This window comes from Acanthochromis polyacanthus, chromosome 2, assembly GCF_021347895.1.
Source record: "Acanthochromis polyacanthus isolate Apoly-LR-REF ecotype Palm Island chromosome 2, KAUST_Apoly_ChrSc, whole genome shotgun sequence".
Lineage (NCBI taxonomy): Eukaryota > Metazoa > Chordata > Actinopteri > Pomacentridae > Acanthochromis > Acanthochromis polyacanthus.
The window spans coordinates 1,864,776-1,892,628 of record NC_067114.1 but is presented as its reverse complement, the minus strand read 5'-3'; the positions used below and the strand labels follow the sequence as shown (position 1 = coordinate 1,892,628).

General features: G+C 40.2%; 1 protein-coding gene across 1 annotated transcript in view; it reads left to right on the top strand.

The window, feature by feature from the left end:
• Window positions 1–27,853, top strand: part of LOC110956566 (A disintegrin and metalloproteinase with thrombospondin motifs 7) — a 147,151-nt gene that overhangs the window by 40,969 nt on the left and 78,329 nt on the right. The window contains exons 7-9 of the mRNA XM_051936592.1: window positions 2,877–3,026; window positions 7,939–8,082; window positions 22,213–22,357. Coding sequence (XP_051792552.1) covers window positions 2,877–3,026; window positions 7,939–8,082; window positions 22,213–22,357 — 439 coding nt within the window. The remainder of the gene's footprint in view (window positions 1–2,876; window positions 3,027–7,938; window positions 8,083–22,212; window positions 22,358–27,853) is intronic.

Genomic DNA, 27,853 nt, shown 5'->3' with positions numbered 1-27,853 from the left:
GGGTGAAAAACAAGCAGTGTGAGCTCTACGCTGCTGAACAGAATCAGAGCCACTTATCAGTTTGGGCCCCGTGAAGAGGAAGATGTCAACAAGGAGGAAACATCAAACTGTGAGGGATGAGAAGGCAGAAATGCGTTCGATGGAAGAGCAATAGGAAGCTGCAAAAGGATTCTGGATAATTATTTTTAAAAGGCTTTGAGGTGAGGAGAAGGGTCGATGCTGGCTTTTTGGCTCAAAGGTGGAGAGCGTTGTCTGTTTAAAGGTTCAGCACAAACGAGTGACATCTGGCCTTTTCCTGCCATCCTCTGACTCATTCTCCTCCTTTCGATGCATGTCTTTAATCCGTCTCTTTGGCTTTCTGTTGTCATCGTTCACTCTTTTCATGCTTCAGATGCTCACCTGTCCTTCATGCTCCCTCCGTCCTCTTCTTCCTGCCTGGTCGAAGCTTCGTCGCCTCCTCACTCAGCTCGCAGAGTGAACAGCTGCTTATTTACAGCTTAAACTGTGTCTACAGATGACACCGCAGCTGTACTTAGATGCAGAAAATGCAGAAAAGTGTAAAAACACGCTCCTGAGGGCTGTACCAGGAGCTGTTTAACGCTTCATGTGGATCTTCTTCTGCACTAAAGGAACCAATCAGCAGCTGCTTCAGTCAACTGGTTGTTGTAGAAAGTGCTGCTACTGCCAATAATGCAAGACAGGGATGCTAGGAGACATCTGTTAGACATGAGTTAATATATTTATTTTATCAATCCGCTCATTTCTAACTAACAGCTGGGTCATTCTGTATGAAATCAACCAATTTTAAGAAAACTTCCCACCTGACCCTCTCAGATTTTGCTAAGTTTTTACATACATTTAGTACATTATATGTGATGGGAAAATCCAAAATTTGAATCCTTTATTGTCATTAGTTTCAAAGTTATGGCCATTTGAAGTAGGTAGGGGGTACCCTATTATTGCAGCCAAAATTAAGACTTGAAATTTTCGACCATTTTCAGACTTCTATAACTTCTGAACAGCAAAAGGTAGAGATGTGTAATTTTCAGAATCATTTCACAGTGACCTATAGTGCTCAGAAATGTGAAAATATTTACTTTATATTTATAATTGCATGTTACAGAGAATGACAAAGTTGCGATTTTATCCATCACGAACTTCTAAACTGCTACATTTGGCCTCCCATTACACAAAAACTAATCATCAATTAGAGATTTTATGTGGTATAATTTGGCTATCTAAGGATTGGATCTGTATAAAATGAAAGTGTTATGGTATGTAATGCATGAAATATGAACAGCTAAAAATCAAAAATATCTGTCTGACCTTCGGATTCAAAGGTCAACATCAGTATGTGGGATAGGTGGTATCAAAGAATAAAAGACATCATGTGAAATTACAGGAATCTCCCTAAATTTTGACACCAAGCACAACTTGCTTCTATAAACCCTTCTATGTTTAATGTTGACCTTTGAATCCAAAGGTCGGACAGATATTTTTGATTTTTAGCTGTTTTTTAGCTCGAAAATTTCAAGTCTTACTTTTAGCTGCAATAATAGGGTACCCCCTACCTACTTCAAATGGCCATAACTTTGAAAATAATGACAATAAAGCATTCACATTTTGACGTTCCTTCTAGCAGCCTGTAGCTGAAGGAGCTGCAGTCTCATGCTTAGAAACACATTTATGCGATTTCTGCATCAGTAGCTACGAACAAGTCGTGTTTCCATGGCAACGCAATGCGTACAACGTGCAATACTGTAACTAAACGGTTGAATTCAGCGCCATAGGTAACGTACACCTCATCGGGTTCCACCATGTTCCTTCAGCTGAGAATCTATCAGTCAAAAAGAAACGATTTGGTTGAAGGGAGATGTTTCTTATTTCCGATTTAAATCCAAAACTCTGAACAGAACCTGCTCCGGAACAGGATAGCTCCCCAGTAGAAGTTATTGTTGAGGCCTAACCAGCCACCTTCATGACACGGAAAACTCTGACACTGAGCTCAACAGACCTGCTGACCCACTAGTCTCAGCCCTCAGGTTTTAGGGGCCGTTTACACGAGGACGCTTGCAGGTAAAAACGTCAAAATATTTCAAAAAAACACCCTATCGTTTATACGAGGACGGCGTTCTGGGGGCTTAAAAACGCAAAATTTTGAAACCGGCCTCCAGAGTGGAAAAGTAGAAAACGCTCCGCCGTTACATTTCCGTCTAAACAGAAAAAACGCAAAACTTTACTGAGATCTGACCACGTCGCGTACGCGATTATGTCACATACGTGCGCCGGTGCTTTGGTTTGCCGGCTGGTACAAGGAAGTAAACAAAGAAGTGTGATTATTTCCATCCTTCGTACCTTCAAGCAGCTCTGGCAGCTCTATGTACACTACAGGAGTCGTACCAACAAACGTACTGAATCTGTACAGATTCCATTCATGAACATTTACCGCGGTGGAGATCTGAAAAGGGAGATAGTACGCATGCGCGTAGACATGGCGGAGTTTTATCACAGCGCCACCCAGCTGCCTGGCATGCATATCCAATGGAATTCCACACACTATAGAGTCACCGTTTATACGCAGATTTCCTTCAAAACCGCTCGTCTAAACGTGAAATGACAGGACGCCACTTTTGCGTTTTCTGTTCAGATGGTCCTCGTGTAAACGGCCCCTTAGTCCGGAGTCGTGGTCTGTCTGTGAGCATCGACCACAGCTGCAGCGTTTAGTTTTTAATTAAGAGCAGGAAGTGAAGCACATGTGAAATTCAGCGGCGCAATCAATGAATAATTGAGTGTACCCTGTTGTCAGAAGATGTTTTCTCCTCTCCTCCTTGCATTCTCACCAACGCTCCGTCTTTGTTGTTGTTTTTTTTCCACAGGAAGGACATCTGTGCATCCATCAACACGCCTTGTGAGACTCTGGGTTTGTCTCACGTGGCCGGGATGTGTCAGCCGCATCGGAGCTGCAGCATCAGCGAAGACACCGGCCTCCCATTGGCCTTCACTGTAGCGCACGAGCTGGGACACAAGTAAGGCTTCACCGCATAACAAACATCTGTCTCATGAAAAGTGTACACAGAGTATACAGTCCAGATCTGTATGTGTTATCTTTATTCTGTTGTTGTGGTGAATGGCAGGACTGCATCATTTCCTCAGTTGTGGCTGCTAGTGAGAATGGATTAGAATTCAAGGACATGTTGGTTTATTTTTAATGGAACTGAAGTTGATGTATGTGGCTCTGAAACACGGAAATAAATAAAAATCTGTTCAGAAATCTGGGGAGGGTGAATCCCTCGAGTCCGCTGAACACCTGCAGAATCCACTTTTCCTCATTAAGGGATGATAAACCGACAAATCAGACTCTGCCTTTTATCAAACATCACAACTCAACGGACCAAAAATGAATAAAAATCATCCCCAAGATGCTACAGGAAACCAGCAACGTTCACAGAGCGAGAAAACGGATCCTTCAACACAAATGCAGCAGGAACAACATCAGCTTTACAAATAACAACCTGGAGCAAAATGCAGGTTTTAGTGTGCGGAGCGAATGAACACACTGAACACGACTGCAAAGAGAAACTAAACAGAAGTTTTACTCACTCATGCAGACAGTCTGTGATGAACTGCAGAAAGAGGGGAAATATCTTCAAAATCTATACAAATATCTAGTGTATTCTGAACAAACACTCTCTTCTAAAACAAGAAAAAAATTTGTCTTTCTTTCCTATTCCCCCTATAAATATCCCTCCCTTTGTGCCTACTGGTTGTCGTAATCTATGAAAAACCAATAAAGTTTATCTTTGTCTTTATTCCAATATTCTAATCTTTAGGAGATTGGCTACACTTCTGTTTAAGTGATGAAACAAACTCTGAATGCACTGAAACACACATTTAGAACCAGAGGCAATATGGGAATGGTAGAAACAGAAGTATTCTGCAGAATTTTGGCCTGAAACTTGAAATATACATTCTAGAAACATGTGCAACTCCAATTAGTTTGTTAGAAATGAGTACGATATGGCACCTTTAAAAGATAAACCAGTGTGAAACAACTTAACTAACCCATTCAGTGATCCTCGGTGCCTCGTCTGTGAAGCGGATCAGTGAGTTCTCCTCATCACGGTGTTTCACGATAAAGTAGATTACTGAGAACTACTTTGCCATTGATTTACAGTGAATGTTGACTCTAAAAGGACAAATAAACCCAAACCATGCCAACACAATTCCCTTTATCCCACAGATCTCCTCATTTTAGGGCTCCAGTGGTTCGGATTTTCCCTTTTAAATAATCAAAAATCATGAAAAAAACTCCTAATGCAACATCACGGGAACCTGAGTTATTGTAATCTAGTTCTGTCCATATCCACAGTAATGATGATATTTTTAAGGATATTTTTAATTTTTAGCTCCAGGTGTACAAAGCTGCATTCAACACTGGAATGAAAATCCTTCCTATCACCTCCTGCACTGCCTGTAGGCATCACAATCCTGTTATCACACCTGAACTCTGAACTGTTCTGTGTGTCTTATCCAGGTTGTTTGCTCCTGACTACATCCTTGCTCGTGTTGATCTGCTCTCGGATGTACGTCTCTTTGGATAAAAGCATCTGACAGATGAAACTGTAGAACTGTATAAACTCTGCTAGTCTTCTACTGACTGCCGCTCCCGATGGTTCTTCGTTCCTCTCGTTAGCCATTATTACCCTGGCAGTATGAGCCTGTTTTCACTTTCAGCCTCTATTAACACTATTTAATGGAGTTTTTTCCTCAAGTGGCTTCACAACAAGCTGGATAATGAAAGCAAATAAAGAGCATTTAAACAAAACAAAAGCACGTAAGCCTCCACAGAAAGGAGCACGAACCGGGCGTCAAACAAAAGCCACATAGCAAAGGCAATCCTGAGACAAAGACTGTTCCGAACACATTACACTTTAGATTGCCTATCTGGGGATTTAATTATTATTTTTTATTCATTCTTTGTGTTGTTTTTGTCTGTTGGATTTAAAAAAGCACAAAAACAGGCACCAGGTTTGATGGTTTAAAGACGACAAATGAAGACTCCTAATTAATGTTCCACAGCAACCAGATAGCTGAGAACAGCTGTGCTTTCTGCTCATTTCATTAAATTTACGTTCTCTGTATGTTGTTCACATGTCACCAGTTTGAGGATTGTAGCTAATCGAAAAACACAAATTACTTTGTCGCTTGTTATTCTGTCTGAACCCTGAGAGAATTCTGCTTTAAAGGTGAGGGAATAACAGGAGCTGAGGTCTGCATTATGCTGAAAATATCACATGTACTCTACATATTTATTGTTCTTTTTAAATTGTTGCTGTTTATTGCTGTTGTTTTGCTTTGACACCAAATGGGAACTGGTATCCTAATCTCATTGTACCCGGTACAATGACAATAAAGGCTATTCTATTCATTAGTGTGAACCTGGAGCGCCCTTAAAGCGTTATGTCTCACGTCAACTCTCCATCCGTGATAACGTGCAGAAAGAAAATTATTCTCCACCGTACGAGTTTAAATCTGGCGGCTGATCCTGCTTCTATTATTTTATTAAATGCGTGAACAAGTCTGAAATTGACAGTAGCTGACTGTAAACACCAGATGGATCTTCCTGGAGGGAGAAAAGGAGTTCCCTGGAGCTCCGGTGGACTGACAGCCTGAGGTTGTTCTCAGCATTCAAATGCGAAACAAAAATGCATTTTCATTTTTTTTAGTGGAGACTCATCTGACAATGTCTGCTAAAGTCTTTTTTTGATTCCCTAAACAGAACAAACCTCGTGAAATGATTCTATTTCCCTTCCTGCGCCTTCTTCATGTCATAAAACTGTCATGAATGTGACGTATTTGTAAAAAAGAAATAGCATCCAGTAGCATACAAGCTAGTAAATTAGGCTACGTTCAGACTGCAGGCTAAAGTGACCCAAATCCGATTTTTTTTTTTGCCCCTATGCGACCTGTATATGATCTTTTCATGACAGTCTGAATGACACAGATCCGATTTTTTTTCAAATGCGACCCAGGCCACTTGGACATGTGGTCCTAATTCCGATACGTATCGGATCTTTTGCCATGCGACTTCAGTCTGAACGACCAGGTCACATTTATCCGACCTATACGTCATTGGTACACGACAAACGTCACTATTCTGCGTTCAAGCAAAACACGTCTTCGGGCTGCCGAAGACGTGTTTTGCCGTGAGAGTGTTACAAAGAGGCGTTCACATATGTAGGTAAAGGTCGCCCTTATCATTCTAAAATTCTGAATGAAGTCCACATCTGTGAAGCCTCTCACATCACTATCCACCACTCCTGGCTGTGACTCTGCACCCACACAGTTCTCTGGACAGATGTTGCTGCCACTGCCCCACAAAACACCAGGACCAAAATCCTGGCTCTCTTCCTTCTTGACCTTCTCCTTAAAGTGATTAAGTTATAAATATGCTGGCTCCGGCTGGACAACAACTTTAAAATTGCCGGACATGCTCTGCTGTTAGCGTCCATGTTTACTTCCGTAAACACTGAACACGCTCTCTGCGTGTCGTCGTTGTGTCCTCTTCTGTGCATGCGGGACACTTTTGGGTCGTGTGAGGTTCACACAGGAGATCACATACAAGTTGCATTTAATTGGAAATGTGAACGAACTCGCAAAAAAATCGGAATTGAGCATTAAGCCCTGCAGTCTGAACGTAGCCTTAGCTGCTACCTGCTTCAGAATGCAAAGTTGTGTTTATCTACTCAGGGGCGGCATGGCTCAGTGGGTAGAGTGGCCGTCTTGCAACCGGAGGGTTGCGGTACGATCCTCGGCCCGTCGTGCTCATGTCAGGTGTCCCTGAGCAAGACACCTAACCCCTAATTGCTCCTGGTGGGTCGTGGTTAGCGCCTTGCATGGCAGCTTCCACCATCAGTGTGTGAATGTGTGAATGTGACGTGTCATGTAAAGCACTTTGGATAAAAGCGCTATATAAATACAACCATTTACTCTGACAAAAACAGCCTTCGACTGGAAGAAACATTATTTTTATTCCTTTTCTTTCAGCACATTCATGCCTGCAGCTGATTAAAGCGTGTTATGAATAAATGTTGTTCTGAGACGCCTGATTCTGTTCACTTTTAAAATGTCAGATGCACTGAAAACAAACTCAGCGTTGACTTGCTTTCTAATCAAATGCTGACCCTCAGAAACATTTAGACATTTCACCATGGAAATCATGTGAACATGCACTTGATTAAACGTCTGCGATGGTGGTGGTCATGACTGGAAGCAGAGTGTTTTTGTCTTTCTTTCTGTTAATTCGTCTTTCCTATTCCTGTAATCTCTTGGATGCCTCTGAGTCAAGAATGAACTGATTAGACTTTCAGATGTCACTGTGACCTCACAAAACACAGAACTGTTGGGTATAAGTCATGACTTCATGTGCTAAATATGACACAACTTCACACAAATATGATTAAATGGTGACATGATGTGTGATTTTAATTGCAAAAAGTCAACTTCACTTCATAATGTTCTGCAGAAACACTTTTTTTTTGCTGTAACTCAGGAACAGAATGGGAGATTGTGATTGTATTTCGCATAATGAATTCACTAATCTTGCATTCCCGCCTCCTCAACTCCTTCAAAGTCTTCTGTACATGAGTTCCATAAAACTGGAAAGACATGGATGTTAACTGCACATCACTGAAAGGCAGCCATTCCAGTTTTACATAAAGCTTCAGCTGTAACTTTGATGTTTTTGACGTTATAGAGTGAGATTAGTTGTAGCATAATGTTTTCTTCATGCCCAAATCCTTCCATATGCAAATTTTCTATTAAAAAAGAAAGAACCGACCTTGTTGTACGCTGTAGCTGGAGTTTGATGTACATGTTACATGCTGTGCTCTCTGGCTTTAATTGCCCTCTCCTGTGGGATGTGCTTTTATGTCGCAGCTTTGGGATTCAGCATGATGGCAACGGTAATGACTGTGAACCCATTGGGAAACGACCTTTCGTCATGTCTCCACAGCTCCTGTACGGCACCTCCCTGCCCAGGTGGTCACGCTGCAGCCGCCAGTACATCACCCGCTTCCTAGAGTGAGTGCACACTGTCTGACATACAGGTTTATGGGTTTAAGCTCAAAGTTTCCAGCATATGCAAGATGTACAGTACGTGTATGTAATATAATAAAAATATAGTAGCAATGATAATACAAGTGAAGTGATAAAATGATGGCAGGGTTCATACTGAGGCAAACGTCACTCATCCTGTTGGCTCACGGTATCATGATGGATGGATAGATGGAAGATGGATGGATGTAAGGAAGATGGATGGATGGATGGACGATAGATGGATGGATGGATGTAAGGAAGATGGATGGATGGATGGATGATAGATGGATGGATGGATGGACGATAGATGGATGGATGGATGTAAGGAAGATGGATGGATGGATGGACGATAGATGGATGGATGGATGTAAGGAAGATGGATGGATGGACGATGGATGGATGGATGTAAGGAAGATGGATGGATGGACGATAGATGGATGGATGATGTAAGGAAGATGGATGGATGGACGATGGATGGATGGATGTAAGGAAGATGGATGGATGGACGATAGATGGATGGATGATGTAAGGAAGATGGATGGATGGACGATGGATGGATGGATGTAAGGAAGATGGATGGATGGACGATAGATGGATGGATGATGTAAGGAAGATGGATGGATGGACGATAGATGGATGATAGATGGATGGATGGATGATAGATGGAAGATGGATGGATGGATGATAGATGGAAGATGGATGTACGGAAGATGGATGGATGATAGCTGGAAGATGGATGGATGGATGATAGATGGAAGATGGATGTAAGGAAGATGGATGGATGATAGATGGAAGATGGATGGATGGAAGATAGATGGAAGATGGATGTAAGGAAGATGGATGGATGGATGGATGGATAGATAGACAGGGAAATTCAAGGTATCCAGTAGCTCATACGTGTTTCATTTAAGAAAAGTAAAAATGCAAATTCATGCATACATTATAACAATAAAAATAAAGATATTTAGCATATGGGAGTGCTCAGGTCCTCCACAGTCGAGTCACTGGAGTGCAGCAATTGTAGCTGATGACAGCAGAAATGTACCAGAGACATTAAGTAGGAATCCATCACTAGCAGAGCACATGGACTGAGTACAGTAAACCTCTTATCTTCTTTCGGTGGTAAGTGTTTGGGTTTATTTTTAGATTTGCAGGAAAAAGGTGACGTTTTCTGCAAATGCTTTGGGCCGCATGATGAACAGAAGAACCGACAGAGCACCAAACTCTAATGAATGAGAGCGGTTGCAGCACAACCAGCTCTGTTGGAGCGCAGAGAATACCATCTAGAGGCGTTTTGTTTCACAAGGCTTGTAGCCGTACAGTACTCTGGATAACGACACTCTCTGCAGTGCCGATGATGCAGCAGAGAGGCGGTCCTTCACTGCTGGAGACAAGACGTTAACGGCAACACAGCTGAGATGTCACAAGTCTGTTTTCTCTAAAAACATTAGCCAGTGATGGTGGTCAGTAAATCGCTTTTCAATGCGTATTATTCATACTGGGAGAAGACTGGGAGACTTCTAAAGCTGTGTCATTACCATTTACTACCTTTTTTTTCCTGAAAAAGAAAACTTATAGTTTGGAGGACCACTGTGGAGGACAAAGGAAGTAAGAAAGCAGAGCTTGACCTGGAGGCTCTGTGGATAGAGTGTTCACATCTGCTGGGGTTTACGCTGAACTGTGAGGCTTTGTGTTTTCAGACAATGCAGATGACCTTCAAAGTACAGTGAAAAAAGGGTAAAAGTTGCAGTTTCTCCTCTCCTTTTTGTTGGTGTTGAACTGATGTCAGAACAGGAATTGCAATGTTCTAACAGATTGTGAAATTGGTTTGAGTCACGCGAATGGAGAGAAACCTGCACACAAGATCTGAAAATACTCACATATCAGACCCTACAGAACATTGCTGAGGTTTATTTTGCTGTAAGGTGTGATCAGGGAGCTGCCTGGTGTGACCTCATGTCAAAGCAGATTCAAACAATAGAAACTGTGGTGCAACAGCAACAGTTAAAATGCTAATGGTGATAATTAGCTGTGAGAAAAAGCAAAAGCAGCAGTCTCAATGAAATTAGTCAGTAAGATGCTGTCAGCAGCGTTTGTCTGCTCTGAGGAATGATCAGGAGGTGAGACTTTAATCACTTTTAATATCTGTAGCTAACGCTTAGTGTTGCTTAGCAACAGCTTCTGCTGCTGTGATAACTGCAATCATCCTAAATATCAAACATGTCTGATGGGATCTGGGCAGCGTCTGTGGGTCTGAACAGCTTAAGATTTAAAGCTGCATCTTTGACCTCCTTGCCATCTTATTACCAAACAATCTGGGCCGAATGTCGGTTCAGGTTCAGACCAAAACTCTACACCAGATTTTTCCCTCTGTCTTCAGAAGGAGTGAATCCCTGTAGTTTGAGCCCAGCATTAGTCATAATCAAGGCCACTTAGCTCAGCTGTAAGTATCACTTCATTTACAACTCACTGGGTAAAGGACTAGACTTCACACAGTCACCTGGAGTAAAAGCTAAAAGCTTCTCTCTGTTTTTATTAAATCAAGAACAGGTTTAAACTGAGAACTGATTCTGAATCAAACCAGTTTCAGAATTTAGTTCATGAGACTGAAGATACTCGCCACTACGAAACGATGTATGTGCATGTTTTATTGCTATAGTTGCTAAAAGTTTGATGTTAATTTCTCCACTAAGGAGCGCGATGGAGTTATGTGATCACCGGCGTACTTTTGTCTGTCTGTCTGTCTGTCTGTCTGTCTGTCTGTCTGTCTGTCTGCAACATTACTCTAAAACAGACCAACAGATTTGGATGAAATTTCCAGGGAAGCTCAGAAATGACACAAGGACCAAGTGATCAGATTCTGGCAGTGATGCAGCTTATAGTCTGGATCCACGGATTAGTTAAAGATTTTTGTATCATTGCCAGATAGCGGCACGGTGTCACTGTAACCATGACAACCAGTGAACACTATCAGCTGATTGTGATCCTACTACAAATCCACCTGAGGACTTATCAGGACTTATCCATCAGAAATGATCCAAGGAACAGCTGATTAAACTGTGGGGGTGTTTCTGAGTCCCATCAATTCCCCGCTACATATTTAGGTCACGTGATCCGGTATCCGTAAATAACGTACACATGCAGAACACACGCCTGTGCTCAACACAAGGTTATTTTTTATTAAAGATTTCATCTGTCGGAAATGATACAAAGACTGAGCAGCCTTGGCAGAATTCTACAAATAATGACGCACAAAATGTTATATTGATATTATATTCCAATATTTAGTAACTGTTTTTTGTAAATCCACATCAGTCCTGATCATTATACCAAATATGTATTAATTTTCAGGATTTTAACCCTTTAAATGCTACTTTGTTTACGTGATCTCGCTGTTATTTTCCACAGAAGTGGAAATTTATTTTTTGATTATAAATATCTGGGACGTGTCAGCGGTTAATAATAACAAAAAACTTTATAAAACACCTTTTGAAAACAGTTACAGGCACACAGGGTAAAAAAGGAATACTAAAAGAGGATACTCTCTACAGAAGAAATAGAATTAAGCATGATAAAAGATTCACAAAAGAAATCAATACAACAGCACCGGATAAAAGAATAAAAAATACCAAAAATGACATCTAATTAATGGAATAAAAGAGAATGGAGGGTAAAACCATAAAAATAAAGGTAATAATCGCAATAATGAATGATTAAAATAAATAAGTAACAATGATTCTGATACATTGTTATTTTTTTATGCAGTGTCAGATTAAAAAGAGCTCACACTCAGGACCTTAAGTGGGGATTAATCATGTAAAAAAAACATCCATTTGTCCAGTCATGCAGTTCAAGTGCTGCTTCTGCTGATGGTGTCTCAGTAACATCTAAACCTCTGTACTTCATGTCTGCTGGACTATTTTTGCCTCCAGTACAGTGTGAGTCTGTCAGCAGCTCCGTCAGCTGCTGCCACCAAACCCTGGGTTCTGACTCCAGCAGCACATGCGTTGAATGGCTGAAATATTTCACCAGAGTTGCCCCAGTCTCTCAAGCTCCAAGCATCTGGAATTCATCTAGTGGGTGTTCGGCTAAATAAAGGGCCGCGGGGCGATATTTGCACTTGTGGGAGTTTGACGACACAAAAGCCGGCAGTTTGTGTGTTTGTGTGTGCGTGTCGGACAGACGGCAAAGAGTCAGGGCAGCAGCAATTTTCTTTTAGTTTAGTCTGGATGAAAATTTGCATTAGAGTCTGCAGCAGTAAATACCACGGTTGAGCATTTCCACCTTCAAACTTCAGTCCTTCAACCTGCAGGGTTGGACTTTCTGTATCATTAGTCTTCAGAACTGGTTTACAATTCAAACAGGCAAAACTGAATGACTTCAGTATTACAATGGAGCGATGGATGGATAGATGGATGGATGGATGGATAGATAGATATAAAGATGGATGGATGGATGATATATGCTGGACTTTCTGTATCATTATTAGTCTTCAGAACTGGTTTACAATTCAAACAGGCAAAACTGAATGACTTAAAGCTGCTGTCCGGAGTTTCCGTTTGTTTTCAATTTATGTATCATTTTTTAACAAAGCATAAATGTGTTAGTCTAGTTCGATACTATAATATAAAGTTAGTATAACGCGATATGAAAAATTTTTCCTGAGCTCCGCCTTCCTCTCATAGACCCCCATGTTATTCCAAAAAGCGCCGGTCGCTGCCGACCAATCAAGTTCCAGCTTCAGCTTTGTCATGCTGTCAATCAACGGTTACGCGCACAGCAAGCAAGCCCATGCAGAGGTGGGCGAGCTACGCACTACACAACCACGCGCACATTTGTTTTGCTTGTGGAGGAGAGAGCATCAGGGCTCAGCAACTTCCAGAAAAGTTACCAATCCCACGGCTTGTCAGGCCAAGAGACTGCAGGACGTTTTTTGGCTCGGGGTGCTCGCGTCGCTCCCCGACCACGGCCTCCATAGCCCGCCTGACGGCTTCGTTTAGATGCCCGACCTCTGGAGGAAGATGTTGGGGCGTCTGGGACATACTCTTCGTCAGAGGAGTCATGCAATTCTGAACTCTAGATAGAAATAAATAAACAATGTAACACATATACACGCGTAAATGCACTAAGTTTGATAAACAACGTCATCCAGAGGGATGCACGAGTGTAATCACATATTGAAACTTTACTCGTTCGTCCTAGCAGATTCATGTTATTTTGGTATTAGGACAAGTTAGACTCAATGCAGCATTCTAACGTAATTCCTTTATTATTTACTAAATGTACTAAATGTAGAAGAGTGGAAAACAGCAAAACAGGCGAGATGCTGCAGCACTCCGGGCACTTCTCTCATGTACTGCACGCGTGCACAAATAAAGGGGCGAAATCAGAGGGAGGGACCAACAGTGTTTTGGGAGACGCTGCGATTCAAACTCCGGACAGCAGCTTTAAGTATTACAATGGATAGATGGGCAGATGATGGATGGATGGATGATGGATGGCTAGGTGGATAGATGGATAGATGATGGATGGATGATGGATGGATGGATGGATGATGGATATATGGGTAGATGGATGGATGGATGACTAGGTGGATGAATGGATGGATGGATGTATGGGTAGATGGATGGATGGATGGATGGATGGATGATGGATGGCTAGGTGGATGGATGGATGGATGGATGGATGGATATATGCTCGACTTTCTGTATCATTGTTCTTCAGAACTGGTTTCCAATTCAGACACGCAAAACTGAACGACTCCACTCCTACAACTTGCCATCGTGTAGCATAGAGTAGTTTTACAGCGTTGTAGGTGAGCTGGTGTGCTCAGGAGGTAATTCCGTGTAGAGTTACATCTAAGCTATTTTCAGACTGGAAATAATTATTTTCATGGGAAAAAAACTTCTAAATGAGTTTTAGGGATTTAATCAACATCCTTGGAGGGATTTTAGCAAAATTTGGTGATTAAATTATGAAGGATTTTGCCAGATATGATGTAAAATGATACGTGTGTTGTTCATCTTTTGGGAAACTTCAGAAGAATAATGGAGAAGCAGAGTCACGCTGGACCAAACTACCAACTAAAGATGTAACAATAATGGTTTTACTGGATAAAAACAACTTCATGGCTGTTTTTATTGTCTTTATTTATGTCTTTTTTTCTCTCTCTCAGCATGCTGTTTTTTTTTACCTCCACTAAAGAGGCCACTAGCTGCTCCAGAACCGTTAAACTGGCTTCATGAAACTTGACAGCTGATGTTTGTCTTGCCGTTTAATTCCCCTAAATGGCTGCGTCTCACCCCATTTTCTCCATCTTATCGCCGCCACTGACGGCAGGACAAGGCCTCTATTGTAAAAGCTTTAGTTGTCCCCACAGGCCTCCACAGCTTCAGAGGTTTGATCTGTAGGTGTTATTTTATGTGGAATGTAGAAGGTCACACTGAGCAGAGAGCTGATAGCATCGCATAAACGGGCTACTCGTAAACAAAGCCACCCTTTAGTGTCCGCAGTGGCCGAATTCCTGAGTAGCCGCTGAGGCCAAACGCCCATTTACTGGGAGCTCAGAGGAACCGCAGACATCAGAGCCCAACACTAAAGCCTAAAGATGCCTCATAATGTGTTCCATCACAGCTTATTCATTGATTGTGGATTAATGTAAAGAGTTTATTCATTGGGATAGACACTTCCAGGAAAGCTGGCTTTGTCAGAGGCTGCCGTACAACCTAGTTTGCCCTCTGAGCTGCCTTTCAGTCCAGAGTCACTCATGGAGAACATTTTAATGACTGCTGCTGCTGCTGTAGTCAATGGGAGTCATATTAATGATCTGACTGCTAGGTGCTAAACCGTCAGTCTCAGTGGTTTAAAATCTGATGTATCTACTAGTTTAACTCTAAAATCCAACTCCATTTTTTTCTTTTTCACTGGAAAAATGGAAAACTTTTCCATTTGTGATTATTTGATTTGATTATTTGCATCCCAGTCACCACAAAATGACATTCCTCTACTGCTGAACTGCATTCTCAGCTGCATTTTGATGCAATGATGTCTTCTGTCAGATTACATTTGTCTGCGACAGATCATAAATCATTCCAAATCAACTTGTCTCTGCATTTATGAAACTGCTTAGCTGTCTGTCCTTTTTAGCCAGTCAATCATGTATTAGAAGGGGCGGGACTTGTCACCCAGGTAACCCTGAAAACGGAGGAGAAGCTTCAAACATGGAGTGAAAGGGTCGTATTTTCACCCAAACCATGACAGATTTTGCTAAGCTTTTGACGTGTAGAACTGTGTAACAAAGTGTGATATTTTAATACAGTTAACTGGGTAGTTAATCCAAGCAGAAGGTGAGTGAAAACCTGCTGGGTCAGTACATAACTGCAGGACTTTTTTATCATAGTTGACATTTTTGCTGTTTTCAGGTCTAAAATCAACATGGCCGCCTATAACTAAACACCACATGGTATTTTTTAAATATTATATATAAAATTGAGTAAAATGTAAAGTTATTTCTAAAGATATTGTCGTAAACCTGTTGACTACTTTATATTAAATAAGTCAGAAAGCCTTGGAGTCTGGCCAGTCTTTTCTTCAGGAGGAAATGACATCATGTGGAGCAGGTCATGTGATCTGAAATTAACACACTTCATGGAGAGGTGTTTTTGGAATGGGGAACTTAGTGGAAAGGGATTTAATTTGTTATTTTCCATATAAAATTTGATATGGTTAAATATGTAGATCAATTCAATGGGTAAAACAATTTGATAAAATGTGTTTTGAAATGCCAGATTTAAACTCTTTGACGCCTTGTACTTTTTATTATCGGCAACAGTTAACGCTCGTGTCGTCCTGCGAGTCAAAATTGACCTGGTTTGAAGACTGAAAATGTGGGAAAAAATATATTTTCACAGTGAAACATTTTCAACATTATTGGGAAATCTTTGAACATTTTTTGGTGGGAAAAAAGAAAGGCTTAAAAAAATGTTTCATGAGAACATTCTTTTAAAAATCAACCAAAATCCAGCGAATTTCGCTGGATTTTGGTTGATTTTTTTTTTTTTTAATGAATGTTCTTAAAGAAAATGTAAGAAGTTTCACTGATATATACGTAATCACTTTAGATATTTTTAGGATTATTTTTGAAAAATTCTTACTGATTTTTTGAAAATATTTACAAGAATTTTCTTACTGAATTTGGGGGATTTTTCAAAAATTTCTTTTTTAAGGGAAACTTTTCAGGAATTATTGGAATTTTCTTCCTGAAGGTTTTGCAAATTTGGGGAATTTTTTTGCTGAATTCTTGGATTTTTCTCAGACAAGGAAACAATATTTTTTGGTGCCTGTAAATGAGGACAACAGGAGGGTTAATACAGCATTTTAATTCCTGTATCTTTGACAGTATTTGACCACTCTAATCTTATTGTTCACATCATCATATCACAGTATTGTCCAGACCCAGTTAGCTGTTAGCCAGCTAGAAGTTTAGAGCAAACAGTTTTGGACGCTGTTTCATTTTCTCTTTTTTTATTGTAACTGTTCTTGTCTGTAATGAGGGATAAATCATGCACGAGCTGTTTGAAACTCCTCACTGTAGGTGTTCAGTCATTACAGTTTAAAGTAGTGGAAGTTATTTTAGGCCGAGGACACAGAGCATTAGCACACAGTCAGCTTTGTGCTTCTTTTATTCACATCTATACAGAGCAGAAGGTCAGATCTCAATGTTTGTTCTGCTGTATTCAGACTCCTCTTTTTTCTTTTTCTCTCAAGGAAACATCTCTCATTTAATGTGTTTTTCTGCTCATCAGGAGGACATCGAGTGACGTGTTAGTACTTTATTTTTAGTCGGCTGTTATTTGTTCCAGGCAGTGTTCCTGGCCTTCATGGAGACGTTACGCCACCCACCAAAAAATCTTGAAGAAAGCGACAAAGAACACAAAGTTGTTGATCAGTCCCTCCAAACACTTCCCAGATCCTGATCCAATCCAGCACTGGAGCTTCCCAAAGGACCTGTTTGTCTCTTTACGTCTTCCTCTTGCTTGGCTCCTCTACCAGAGTCCTGGAGGTTTGAGCTCTTCTTAGTCCTGCTTTCTTCTGCACAGAGACCTCAGACTTTGTAACGTTGAATCTGCTGAAGCCACTTTCCTAGTTTTGGCATCGCGGTCTCAGTGGTGATACGAGCATTCGGAGCCAGATGTCGTTCCCCTGGTACTACTCCGTCTTCTCATGCTTCTTCTTCCTGACGTTAATGCCACCTGGGGCGACCATATCTATCCCAACTGCCCTCTTCTGCCCTTTATCGACCACCTCTACGTCTGCTTTGTTGAAGTCCCACATGATCTTACTCTGCTGCTCTCTACAGCTTCAGGTTGCTGGTCCCATTGGGATTTTATGGACTTCACTTGGTTGTGCCTGTCGTCGTCCGTTTTCTCAGCTCAGATCTTGCATCCTGCCTCTACATCCTCCACCTTGGGTCCTGGTGCTTTGGGTTTCTCATTTTCTTGTGCTGCCAAAGTCTCTGAGCTGTCCTTCGCTGGTAGGATTCTTGATATCAGCCGACTCCTCTCTGTCAGTGATACACACCACTGAGACTCTTGGTGTTCCTGATATCTTCCTTTCTGTCCCATCCCTCTCTCTCTTCTGCATATAAATATATGTTTTAGATATAAGCATATAGTTCCATAGTAACAGAAAACCTCTGGTATAGTTTCCTATATCTTTTCAGTGATTTATGTTAGTGGATTTTGGCATCTTTCCCTCCAATTACACTTATACTGAGGTTTGAAAATGCTGTTTTATATGTGGGCTGCACAGTGTCCTGGTGGTTAGCACTATCATAGCCTGAAGATCTTTCTGCATGGAGTCTCCATGTTCTCCTGTTTTCTCCAGGTTCTCCAGCTTCCTCCTACAGTCCACAAACATGCTGAGGTTAACTGGTGATTCTGAATTGTCCGCAGGTGTGAATGTGATCGTGACTGTTTCCAGCCCTGTGTGTATAAATGATGGATGGACGGATGTTTTTTAAGTAGTTATATACCAGCTTGGCCAATGATCACATCTATCGAACTATCTCTCTAATTTCACAATGCTCACATTCATTGTTTTCTGCATTTTTCTTCAAAAAGTCCAGTATTTTCTTTGTGAATTTTGTGTCCTCATCAAAAGCTTGTTGAGATTCATGAGGTCTAAAAAATGTTGAAATAATTTTTTTCATCTTCATGAAACATCTCAAACTTTGAAGTCTGCAATTTTGACTTTCATGTTTATGTGCTGAAATCTCTTCTGTGTTTGTTGATTTTTGATTGTGTAAAACCGTGAGTAGGAAGCGGTATTTATACAAACACTGATCCTCATTTTCTGTGTTTTTCTTGTATATTATCAGCTGATTTTTACACAGTGATTTAAACATGTAGTACTTTACCATAAAGATTGCTGTAGTAGTTTCATGGTAAAAAAAAAAAAAAAAGTGTTTTTCGGGTCTTTTTGGTTGTTTACTTTGACAATAAGTGGTCATTTCTCAAGTTCCCATTGTGTAGTTTTGACAGTGGTTCTCAGACAATCTGAAGATTCCTGTTGCTCGAATTTATTTAAAGACTTTGGGCTCATCGTAATCTCAGAGTTTTTATTCTAAAGATTTGAGTCCCCCGTCGGCACCAAAGAATCAAACTATTTCTATCAGAGAAGTTTGCTCCTTTGTTTAACATCACAATATGTTAATTTCACTCTGCATATTTGAAACCAGTGTTGAATCTCAATGTCCTTTTCAGTGAACACATTCTTCTGTGAAAACAAGGAAATAAGGTCATCAAGAAGAAGGACAAATCTTGCTTTTTCGGCATAATTTAGTCCTTGCGCATGCCTCCACTTCACTAAATCTGCCAGACGTAAACGTTAAAGTCAAAAAGCAGCAACTACGAAGATAAACTGAGCCCACGCAGCAGCTTTGGTTCTGAAGATTCTCTTTTTATCTCTGTGAGTCATAGCCTTGCGTTATTTTTGAAGGATATTTGGAAACTCCCTCGTCGTTCTCGTCATCTTCGGCTTCACAGTCAGTGAGTCTGTTAATCCACTGTTTTAACAGCAGCAAATCTTTTTCCTGGAGGAGAGCAGTGATGAAAGACAGCAGCGATCAGCCTGGTAATCACCTCATTAAAACACTTCAGGTTTTTAGTGTATTTACTGTCAGGTTGTGTGAGGAGTGGTAGAGGAATGTCAGCCTTTGTTTGAACACAGATACTCCGAGATTGACCTCCTGCTCGACCGTCTCTGATTTGCTTTCAACTTTTTTTTTAAAATCAAACTGTGGATAATCACAATGGTATCTTTCAAATTTTTTAATTCATTTATCAAAGGTTTTCCAGCTCACTTTTTCACACGCTGAAAATTAAAGTTACATTTGAACGACAATATCTCAGGAACTATCAAAGATGAACACCTGATATTCTCACTGTTATTTCTCATAAAGACATTGATTTAGAATCTGCAATATTGGACAAATAGATCATGTGATGTCTGATTATGGGTGAGCTGAAATATGAAAAAAAAAAATAGAGCCAAGTCCCATCATTGAGCACATATTTACAAAAATATAGATTATGCAAAAGTCAGCCAGTGATATTTTCTGAACCACATGCATGTCACAATAATACGACTAGTTTTTAAGATAATAGATGGAAAAAAACATTATTTCGTGTAACTTTTATATCTGATGTTGGACCACTAGAGTTCCAGTACAAAGAAATAAATAATAAGCAGGCGTAGTGTCAAAACTCAGATGTCTGTCAGCTTTAACTGCTTTATAATTACTTCAATTATGGCTTCCCAAAGTTTGAAATGTTGACCCTAATAGAGCAGTAACGTTCTGATTTATGCCAAAGCACAGAAATCCTCGACTCCTGATTTACAGCTGGTAGTTTTAGTGCGACAGTGCTCTTTGAATGTCTCCTGTACAGAAAAGGACCCGAGCTGCTGCCACGTTTTGCCTCAATATTCCAACAGACGGAGCTTCGATTCAGCAGGACTTCAAACTAACTGCAACAATTTGAATGTCACGCTAAACCTGCGTTGCATAATTAAGGTGCTTCATATTAGAAGGCATTTGCTGTATACAGCATGCACACGCACAAACGTGAATGTATAAAGACAAAATGTGGCTGGAAGGATTCAAACTCAATTTGGCCAAACCTTTGCATGACTGTGATGCTGGATTTTCTACCACTTTGCTAAAAATCTTACCAAAATGTGACGAATTTGCCTTCGAAACATTGATAGATTTGATCTATTTGAGTGGAATTCATGTGGATATCTTTAGTAGCTTCTGGTTGCAGTTGACTTCCTGTTTTACTTTGAAAAGATTTGTCTCCTCATGTGCCCTTGTGTCATTCTGCTTCTTGTCTTTGGCTGAATCCAAATCTCTGGACTTCACCGCACTTGCGAACTCGCGGACTTTGCGGGAGCGTTCACGGGAAGTCCGGGAATGCTGAGGGCCGTCCAAATCCACAATTCATCCAGTCCACAAGGGGACTCAAGCGGACTTTCTGCAGACTTCCAGAGAGTCTGCTTGGGGTGCAGACTTCTGCAGACTTCACCAGTTTGATTACCCACAATTCATTGCAATACGGATGTGACGTTTAAATTTTTCGATTTTTTTTATTGCGTCTGGCCTATAAAAGCTGTGCAGTCTGAAGCCGAAATCATGAGCTGAGAAAAATAATGGCGGAAAAAGGACGAAAGCAAGTCCTCCAATGTAAGTAATACCCAAATTAATTAATATTATAGCATATACATGATAGTTCTTCAAACAGTGTCACGGAAACGACTGAAACGGACTCCAAGTCTGTCTATTAGCTCCATTCATAATGCTGTAGACTCCCGCTCTTGCAGACTTTACGTGATGACGGTAAAGACGTCACATTACGTATGACTGAAGTCCGCGAGGGCTCAGTCTGCAAGTCCAGAGGGTGGAGATATGGATGCAGCCTTTGTGTTCAGCTGCTCTGCTCCCGTTAGTTTCACCCGTGCTTGATCACTCACCTGCCCCTGATTTCTGCCATCAGCCTGCCTCGTATTCTCACCTGGTTCTCCTCATCAGATTGTACCTTCTGAACCTAAGTCATCGTGTTTTTCCAGAAGTTCCCATCTATGAACTTTGTCTGTGTTTGTTCCTGGGATCAGTTTCAGTCTGTTTGCTTCCTGCGTTTGTTCAAACCTTGAGTAAGTTTTAATGAAGCGTACCATTTGTTAACCTGTCTGTCTGGTGTCCTGCTTCTTCTGAACTCACACTTAATGTCACGTATTTGTATTTTTTGCAAAAGTAACTCATTATTTTCTGCATTTTAATTCAAAAAGTCCAATATTTCCTTTGTGAATTTTGTGTTCCTCATCAAGAGTTTGTTGGCATTCATAAAAGAATCTTCTTCATCTTCATAAAAAAAATCTCAGACTTTGAAATCTACAAATTTGTCTTTCATGATTAGGTGCTAGAAATCTCTTCTGTGTTTTTTTTTTTTTATTAATGATTTCCTTCTGTCGATAAGTGGTATAAAACCATGAGTAGGAACCTGGAGTGCATTGCCTGTGTTTGTGTGGAATACTTGCTTTCTTGTGCAAACCAAACAGGGATGTATTTATACAAACACTGATCTGCATTTTCTGTGTTTTTCTTACACAATATCAGCTGATTTGTGCAAATATTTTAAACATGAGTGTAGAGCATTTGAAATGTAACATTTTTTGTTATATTACTGTAGTAGTTTTCTGGTTAAACAAGTGTTTTTAGGACCCTTTTAGTTGTTTACTTTGATAATAAGTGGTCATTTCTTACACATTTTTCCACTGCAGCTCATTGTATAGTTTCAGCAGTAGTTCTCAGACAGTCTGAAGGTTCCGTGTTGGATTCATTTCTGCTGTTTGTTCTGAGCAAAGCCACACATTACATCTATAACATGGAGTATTGGTGAACTATTCAAACATCTGAAGGTTGGAGAATAATTGTGTAAACGTGTTTGAAACAATGAACTGCGTACAGAGAAAATCTTGACTGAGTGGATTTAACAGAATCTTTTCTAGAACTGTGCAATCGTCTTCTGATCTGTCCAACACCTGCTGTCTTCCCTCCAGTCGAGGCTGGGGCTGGTGTCTGGACGATGCTCCGGGGAAGGACCGGCTGTCCCTGTCCACGGTGCTTCCTGGGGTTCTGTACAGCGCTGTCCATCAGTGCCGGCTGCAGTATGGATCTGGGTCGGTGCTCTGCGATGACATGGACGTAAGACGCTCTAAAACTCTGCATACATTAGGATGATGACTGCCTTCCTCTCCCACGTGTCCATGCACTTTGTTCTTTTTGCTTCCTTTGCGTTCCTGTCAGCCTCATGTTCTTCTGCCTTTTCTTGGCTTCACGCCGTCTTTCATTGTTCTCTCATGTGTGAGTACATCTCTGTGCAATATGTCCTGAATGCCAGATGATTCAGAATTGAATCATCTCAATAATTGCACTATTTCTAAATTGAGGAGTGTCATATTTATATTCTGTGACCACGAGAACCTTAGAGCTGCTTTGGGGGTTCAGGCACAAAAATAATGAATAAAGACACAAAATAATGAAAAACACAAAATGATAAAAATAAGACAAAACACAAGCGAGACTAACAGGAATCCCAAAACGAGAAACTAATTGAGAGAAACGACAAAATTCAGGCAAAAAAAGACAAAAAGCAACAAAAACTAGACGAAACATGACAAAAATGAAACACAAAACGACACAAGAACAATCTAGTAGTTTACTTTATGATCAAAGCAACTTGTCATGGTCTAGAAATGATTTTAAATTTATAGTTTTACTAATTTACAATCTGCAGTTAATGTCTTCTCTGTAATTTTTACACTTTGAGGGCCGGATTGGACCCTCTGGAGGACCACTTTTGGCCCACGGGCCTCATGTTGGACACCCCTGGATTAAGGCTTGACAAAGGTGGAAGATGGACGACCAACTAGAAATCAGCAGAAACACAACTGCAGCAGTAATCAGTGGACACAGAACGAGCAATAGGACCAGAAATCAGGATTACTGGAGCCGTCCTCCTAAAATTATTCCACTGACGGTGTGCTGCTCACACATTCTAGCTCTAAAAACCAGAAAGGAAAGTACTTCACACTCGGCACAGTTGTTATCGGTCAGAATCTGGGTTTCTGTCACTGTTCAGGCACTGCATCAGCCTCTATGATGGAGTTCACGACAGAACTTAAACATGTTTAACCTAAATAACACTAAACGAAGCCTGGTGAACAGTGAAAGCTCATTCTTTGGTCAGATAATCGTCAAGATGATTTTGTGTGGTTAAATTTAGCCAAAACTATCCCAGTGAATGCATCATCCCTACGGTGAAGAACAGAGGTGGGAGTGTAAAAGATGTTGGAGATAACGTTCATTAAAGGCACCACAAATGACTGGATTTAACAAGATACTGGCTGATAAGACAGAGAGAGAAGGAAGCACTCTGCCAGAATTACACAACAGTTTCTAAAGAAGGATAAAGTGAAAACTGTGAGCTGGCCGAGTCATCTGCTTGTAGAAACTCTCTGGGGTATTTTAAAGAGAAAGGCCGAGCGACACGACTTCTCCAGAAGAAGCAGCTGAAAAAAGTCTTTTTTTTTTTTTTGTCCTCATTGCTGAGGAGGATTCATTCTGCTGGATGTCTTAGAAATAAAGGAAGACATGGAAATCTAACCTATGACTGTTCAAATATAGTTTCCTTCTCTGAAAAAAAATCCAAAAATTAAGCGAAAAAATTCTTCAAATTTCTGAATATTTGCAAAACCTTCAGGAAGAAAATTACAATAATTCCTTAAAAGTTTTATTTTTAAAAAATCCCCCAAATTTGACAAGAAAATTCTTGTAAATTTTCAAAAAAATTGTAAAAATCTTTTAAAATTCTAAAAATATCTAAAGTGATTACATATATATCAGTAAAACTTCTGGTATTTTCTTGAAGAACTTTCACGTAAAAACTTTTGTGAATGTTAAGAAACATTTTTAACATTTCTTTTTTTGCCACAAAAAATTTTCAATGATTTCCCAAAAATGGTGAAAAAGTGGACATCAGAAGTTTCACTGTGAAAATATATACAGATGTGCTCATAAGTTTACATATGCTGGCCAAATTTGTGAAATATTGTCCTTTATTTTTTAGCAAATATGTTTGTGGAAACATTTTCTTTCATTTCGACCTGGTGTTCAGACAAAGCTATTTACTGTCATGCAGTTGTATTTGCTCTGATCATTCATGTTCTCATTAAAGAATGGAGCACATTTGACAAATTCTGCCAGAGTATGTAAACTTATGAGCACAACTGTATTTTTTTTCCACATTTTCAAACTTTAAAACGGGTCAGTTTGACCTGCAGGACGACACGCGGGTTAATGCAATGATTGTAAAGTGATGCAGTTTTAAATCATGTCATATTCTACATCACTGCACAGACACTATGTACTCTTTGCCGTCTGTTTTACTCTCCTATTTATGACTGATGCTCAATTCTAGCATCATTTTGGTACAACATTATACTGCAAATTAAAATATTGCCTACAAAATGACCTTTGTTCCCCCTGAGAGCTGATCTTGAGTTTGTTTTCAGCCTGCACACATCCCAGCTAGACTAACTCAAAGTGTGGCAGGTTGTGTCATTTTAAACGCTAAAGCAGAAAGACTCCCTGCACCAGTTCTCTGCTGTTCTCTGAACCCACAGAAACCTCATCACTGACATAAACATGCTGCTGCAGTTTTCCACTTGAAGGAAAACCAAATGCACTCATTGCAGTCTGAACATTTCGATAAGCCACAAGGCCAAACAAACAGCAGCCTGAAAAGCAATTCAACTTATTGAGATTAGTTCTTTCAGTTACGGAGCTGCCAGCATCGTCAGTATCCTCCAGGAATCCACAACATTCAGCTCACATGTGGTTTCTTCAGTCTGCTGTGTCCACAACACGCCAAATGGATGATTTAATATGTTCTGGCCTGAAGGCATGTCTTCCTTATTGTATTTGTGTTACATGTGAGCTGCTGGGTTCAGGAATGATGTGTGCAAATTAAATTTACAGCTTCCAAACCCTGATGTTCAGTAATGTGATTGTGTTTAATTCAGAGACGGACTGGATAATAACTGTTTGGCTTCTTACTAACGTGCAGATTAAGATCCTCTTCTTAAATCTTGGTTTTCTTCAAACTTTGTGCCATTGGTAATTCACGACGGAGCTGGTTTAAATGGAGCCTTAACAGCTCAGTGACCTTTAAAAGGCTCGAGCTGTTCTATCAGTAATTCTCTCGTCTCACAATTTCCCCGTCGTGACGAAACCCTTTCTGCTTTCTATTAACCCAGACACGAAGAGGAGATGATGTTAGTGAGAACTGTAACTCTGGGCTGCATTTAGACTTCATTATTGCTCATTGTAATAGTTCCTGTGGATGCATTTCTAACAGGACCAACAAGAAATTACTGTTCCTGAAGTCTAATTTTAGTCACACTTCTACAGTTTTGAGGCAAATGTCAAATGTTGACCTCGAAGCACACGTCATTTTTTAGGAAACTGACAAAATGACACTGTTTATCAGAGACAAAAACTGAAAGAATTGTGGATTTTTATCAACCTGGTAGCTCTGCTGATATCTGTAACATGCAGTTCAGTCAGAAAAAATAACAAAATCTAACTGTAAAATCTTGATATTTCATCTAAAATCAATTTATTCTGCATGTCTTTAAAAATCAAGAAAAAATAACCCACTTGCTCCAATCAGATGGGTCAGTATTGAATTAACTTGTAGTCGCGGTTGTGCTGTTTCCATAGAGCTGCAGGACTTAATGCAGTGAAAAATGAGACGGAAGCAAAAGAAAAACGCCCAGAAGCTGCTTTAGTTCAGTGGATTTAAAGTGTTGATGTAAATTTGGCTGCATAAAATCACAATTTTAAGCTAAAGGTGAAAGATAAATATTGTTAAATAGGATGTGGACCTTTTTACTTTGTGGTAAAAGTACATGGTGCCATGGCGTTGTTTTTTACTGTTCTTTATTTAACCCTCGTGTCGTCCTGCGGGTCAAAATTTACCAGGTTTAAAAATGTGGAATAAAATGTATATTTTCACAGTGAAACTTCTGGTGTCCATATTTCAACATTTTTGAACGTTTTTTTTTTTTTGTGGGAAAAAAGAAATGTTAAAAAAATTCTTAAGAACATTCACATAAAAATCTATGAAAATCCAACGAACTTTGCTGTTCTCAGAGAAAATATCAGGAGTTTTACTGATGTATGTGTAATCACTTTAGATATTTTCAGGATTTTTTTGGGACGATTTTTAGTTGTTTTTTTTTTGAAAATGCAAGATTTTTCTTGCCAAATTTAGGGCTTTTTTTTATATAAAACTTTTAAGGGAAACTTCTAAGAAATTATTGAAATTTTCTTCCTGAAGGTTTTGCAAATTTTCAGAATTTTTTTTTTTTTTGCAAAATTTTTGGATTTTTTTTTTCCAGACAAGGAAACAATATTTTTGGTGCCTGTAAATGTTGACAACAGGAGGGTTAAATATGAGGATAACTGAGTGTTTTCAGGCAATCTTAAGGAGAAAAAAATATTCATGATGTTGCACACAGAAGAACTAATTAAAGCAACATTGTAAATGTGAAACTCTGGCTCCTTCACCTCTCTCCTCCCGGTTAAAGCTTCCTAGAGGTGGGTGTGAATGCAAGATTACCTTTTTTCAGCTCCTATCTCTCGTCTTCGAGGGCTTTAGGAAGCTATCTGAGAATCCCACAAGCTGATATTTTGGAGTTTACTGGACCCCTGAGGGTTCTCCATCAGCCTGGAGGTTTCAGTTTATTCATTTCTGTTTGTGTGAGCACCTCTGTGGGGCCTGACAGGCTGACACCCCTTTCTATTTTGTTTGGGGGGTTTTTTGCACACTGTCTCGTTTCTGCTTGGTTGAATTATGACATGAGCTGGATTTAAACCCGCGGCATAAATACAATTCACATGGATAATGTATGACATGAAGCGAGCTCCGTATTCGATCCCACGGCTGAAGGATCTCATCGGGGGTTTTGACACATAGTCGCAGCGTTTACGTTTTTTTGACGCAGTTTTTATGATGAACTGCTACAGGGGAGAGTTTTTCTTTCAGAGCTGTGTGCCTTGAAGGTTTGCAGGCTGCTGAATACTACGGCAGGGAGCAAATCTAAATAAATCATGTGTGCATGAAGATTTAAAGGACTGTGCAGATGGAGACCACACACATACAGATGAAGCAGCATAGTCTATAAAATGAAGGTACAACGTGATAGGAGTTTACAAGTGGCCTCCTGGACTGAAACCCGACTGTGTGCTTCCAGATTTACGACACCATCAGTCTGCTGTGTGAAAATTCAACAAATCCAGTCGGGTTACAAAACCCCACTCACATGGTTTCATAAGAGTTTCTTTTTATTGCGTAGTTACCAAACGCTTCCCGTCTCCCTGTAAACACACACTGTTCTGTTAACGTTCATTTTGCACCGAAATGTATGAAGGGCATCTTTGAGGCACCATAAAATACTGGGAAGGCCGTATTCTTGTGACATGTGCACCGCTCACATCAGCCAGCCGTCCTCGTCCTTCATACAACTGAGGAACATGAATCCATTTGATGAACACGAGCTGCTCTGTTGCCTCCATGTTTCCTCTAACTGGCAGAACATGAACATGCGAGGTGTTATCGTGAACAGAGCAGGAGTA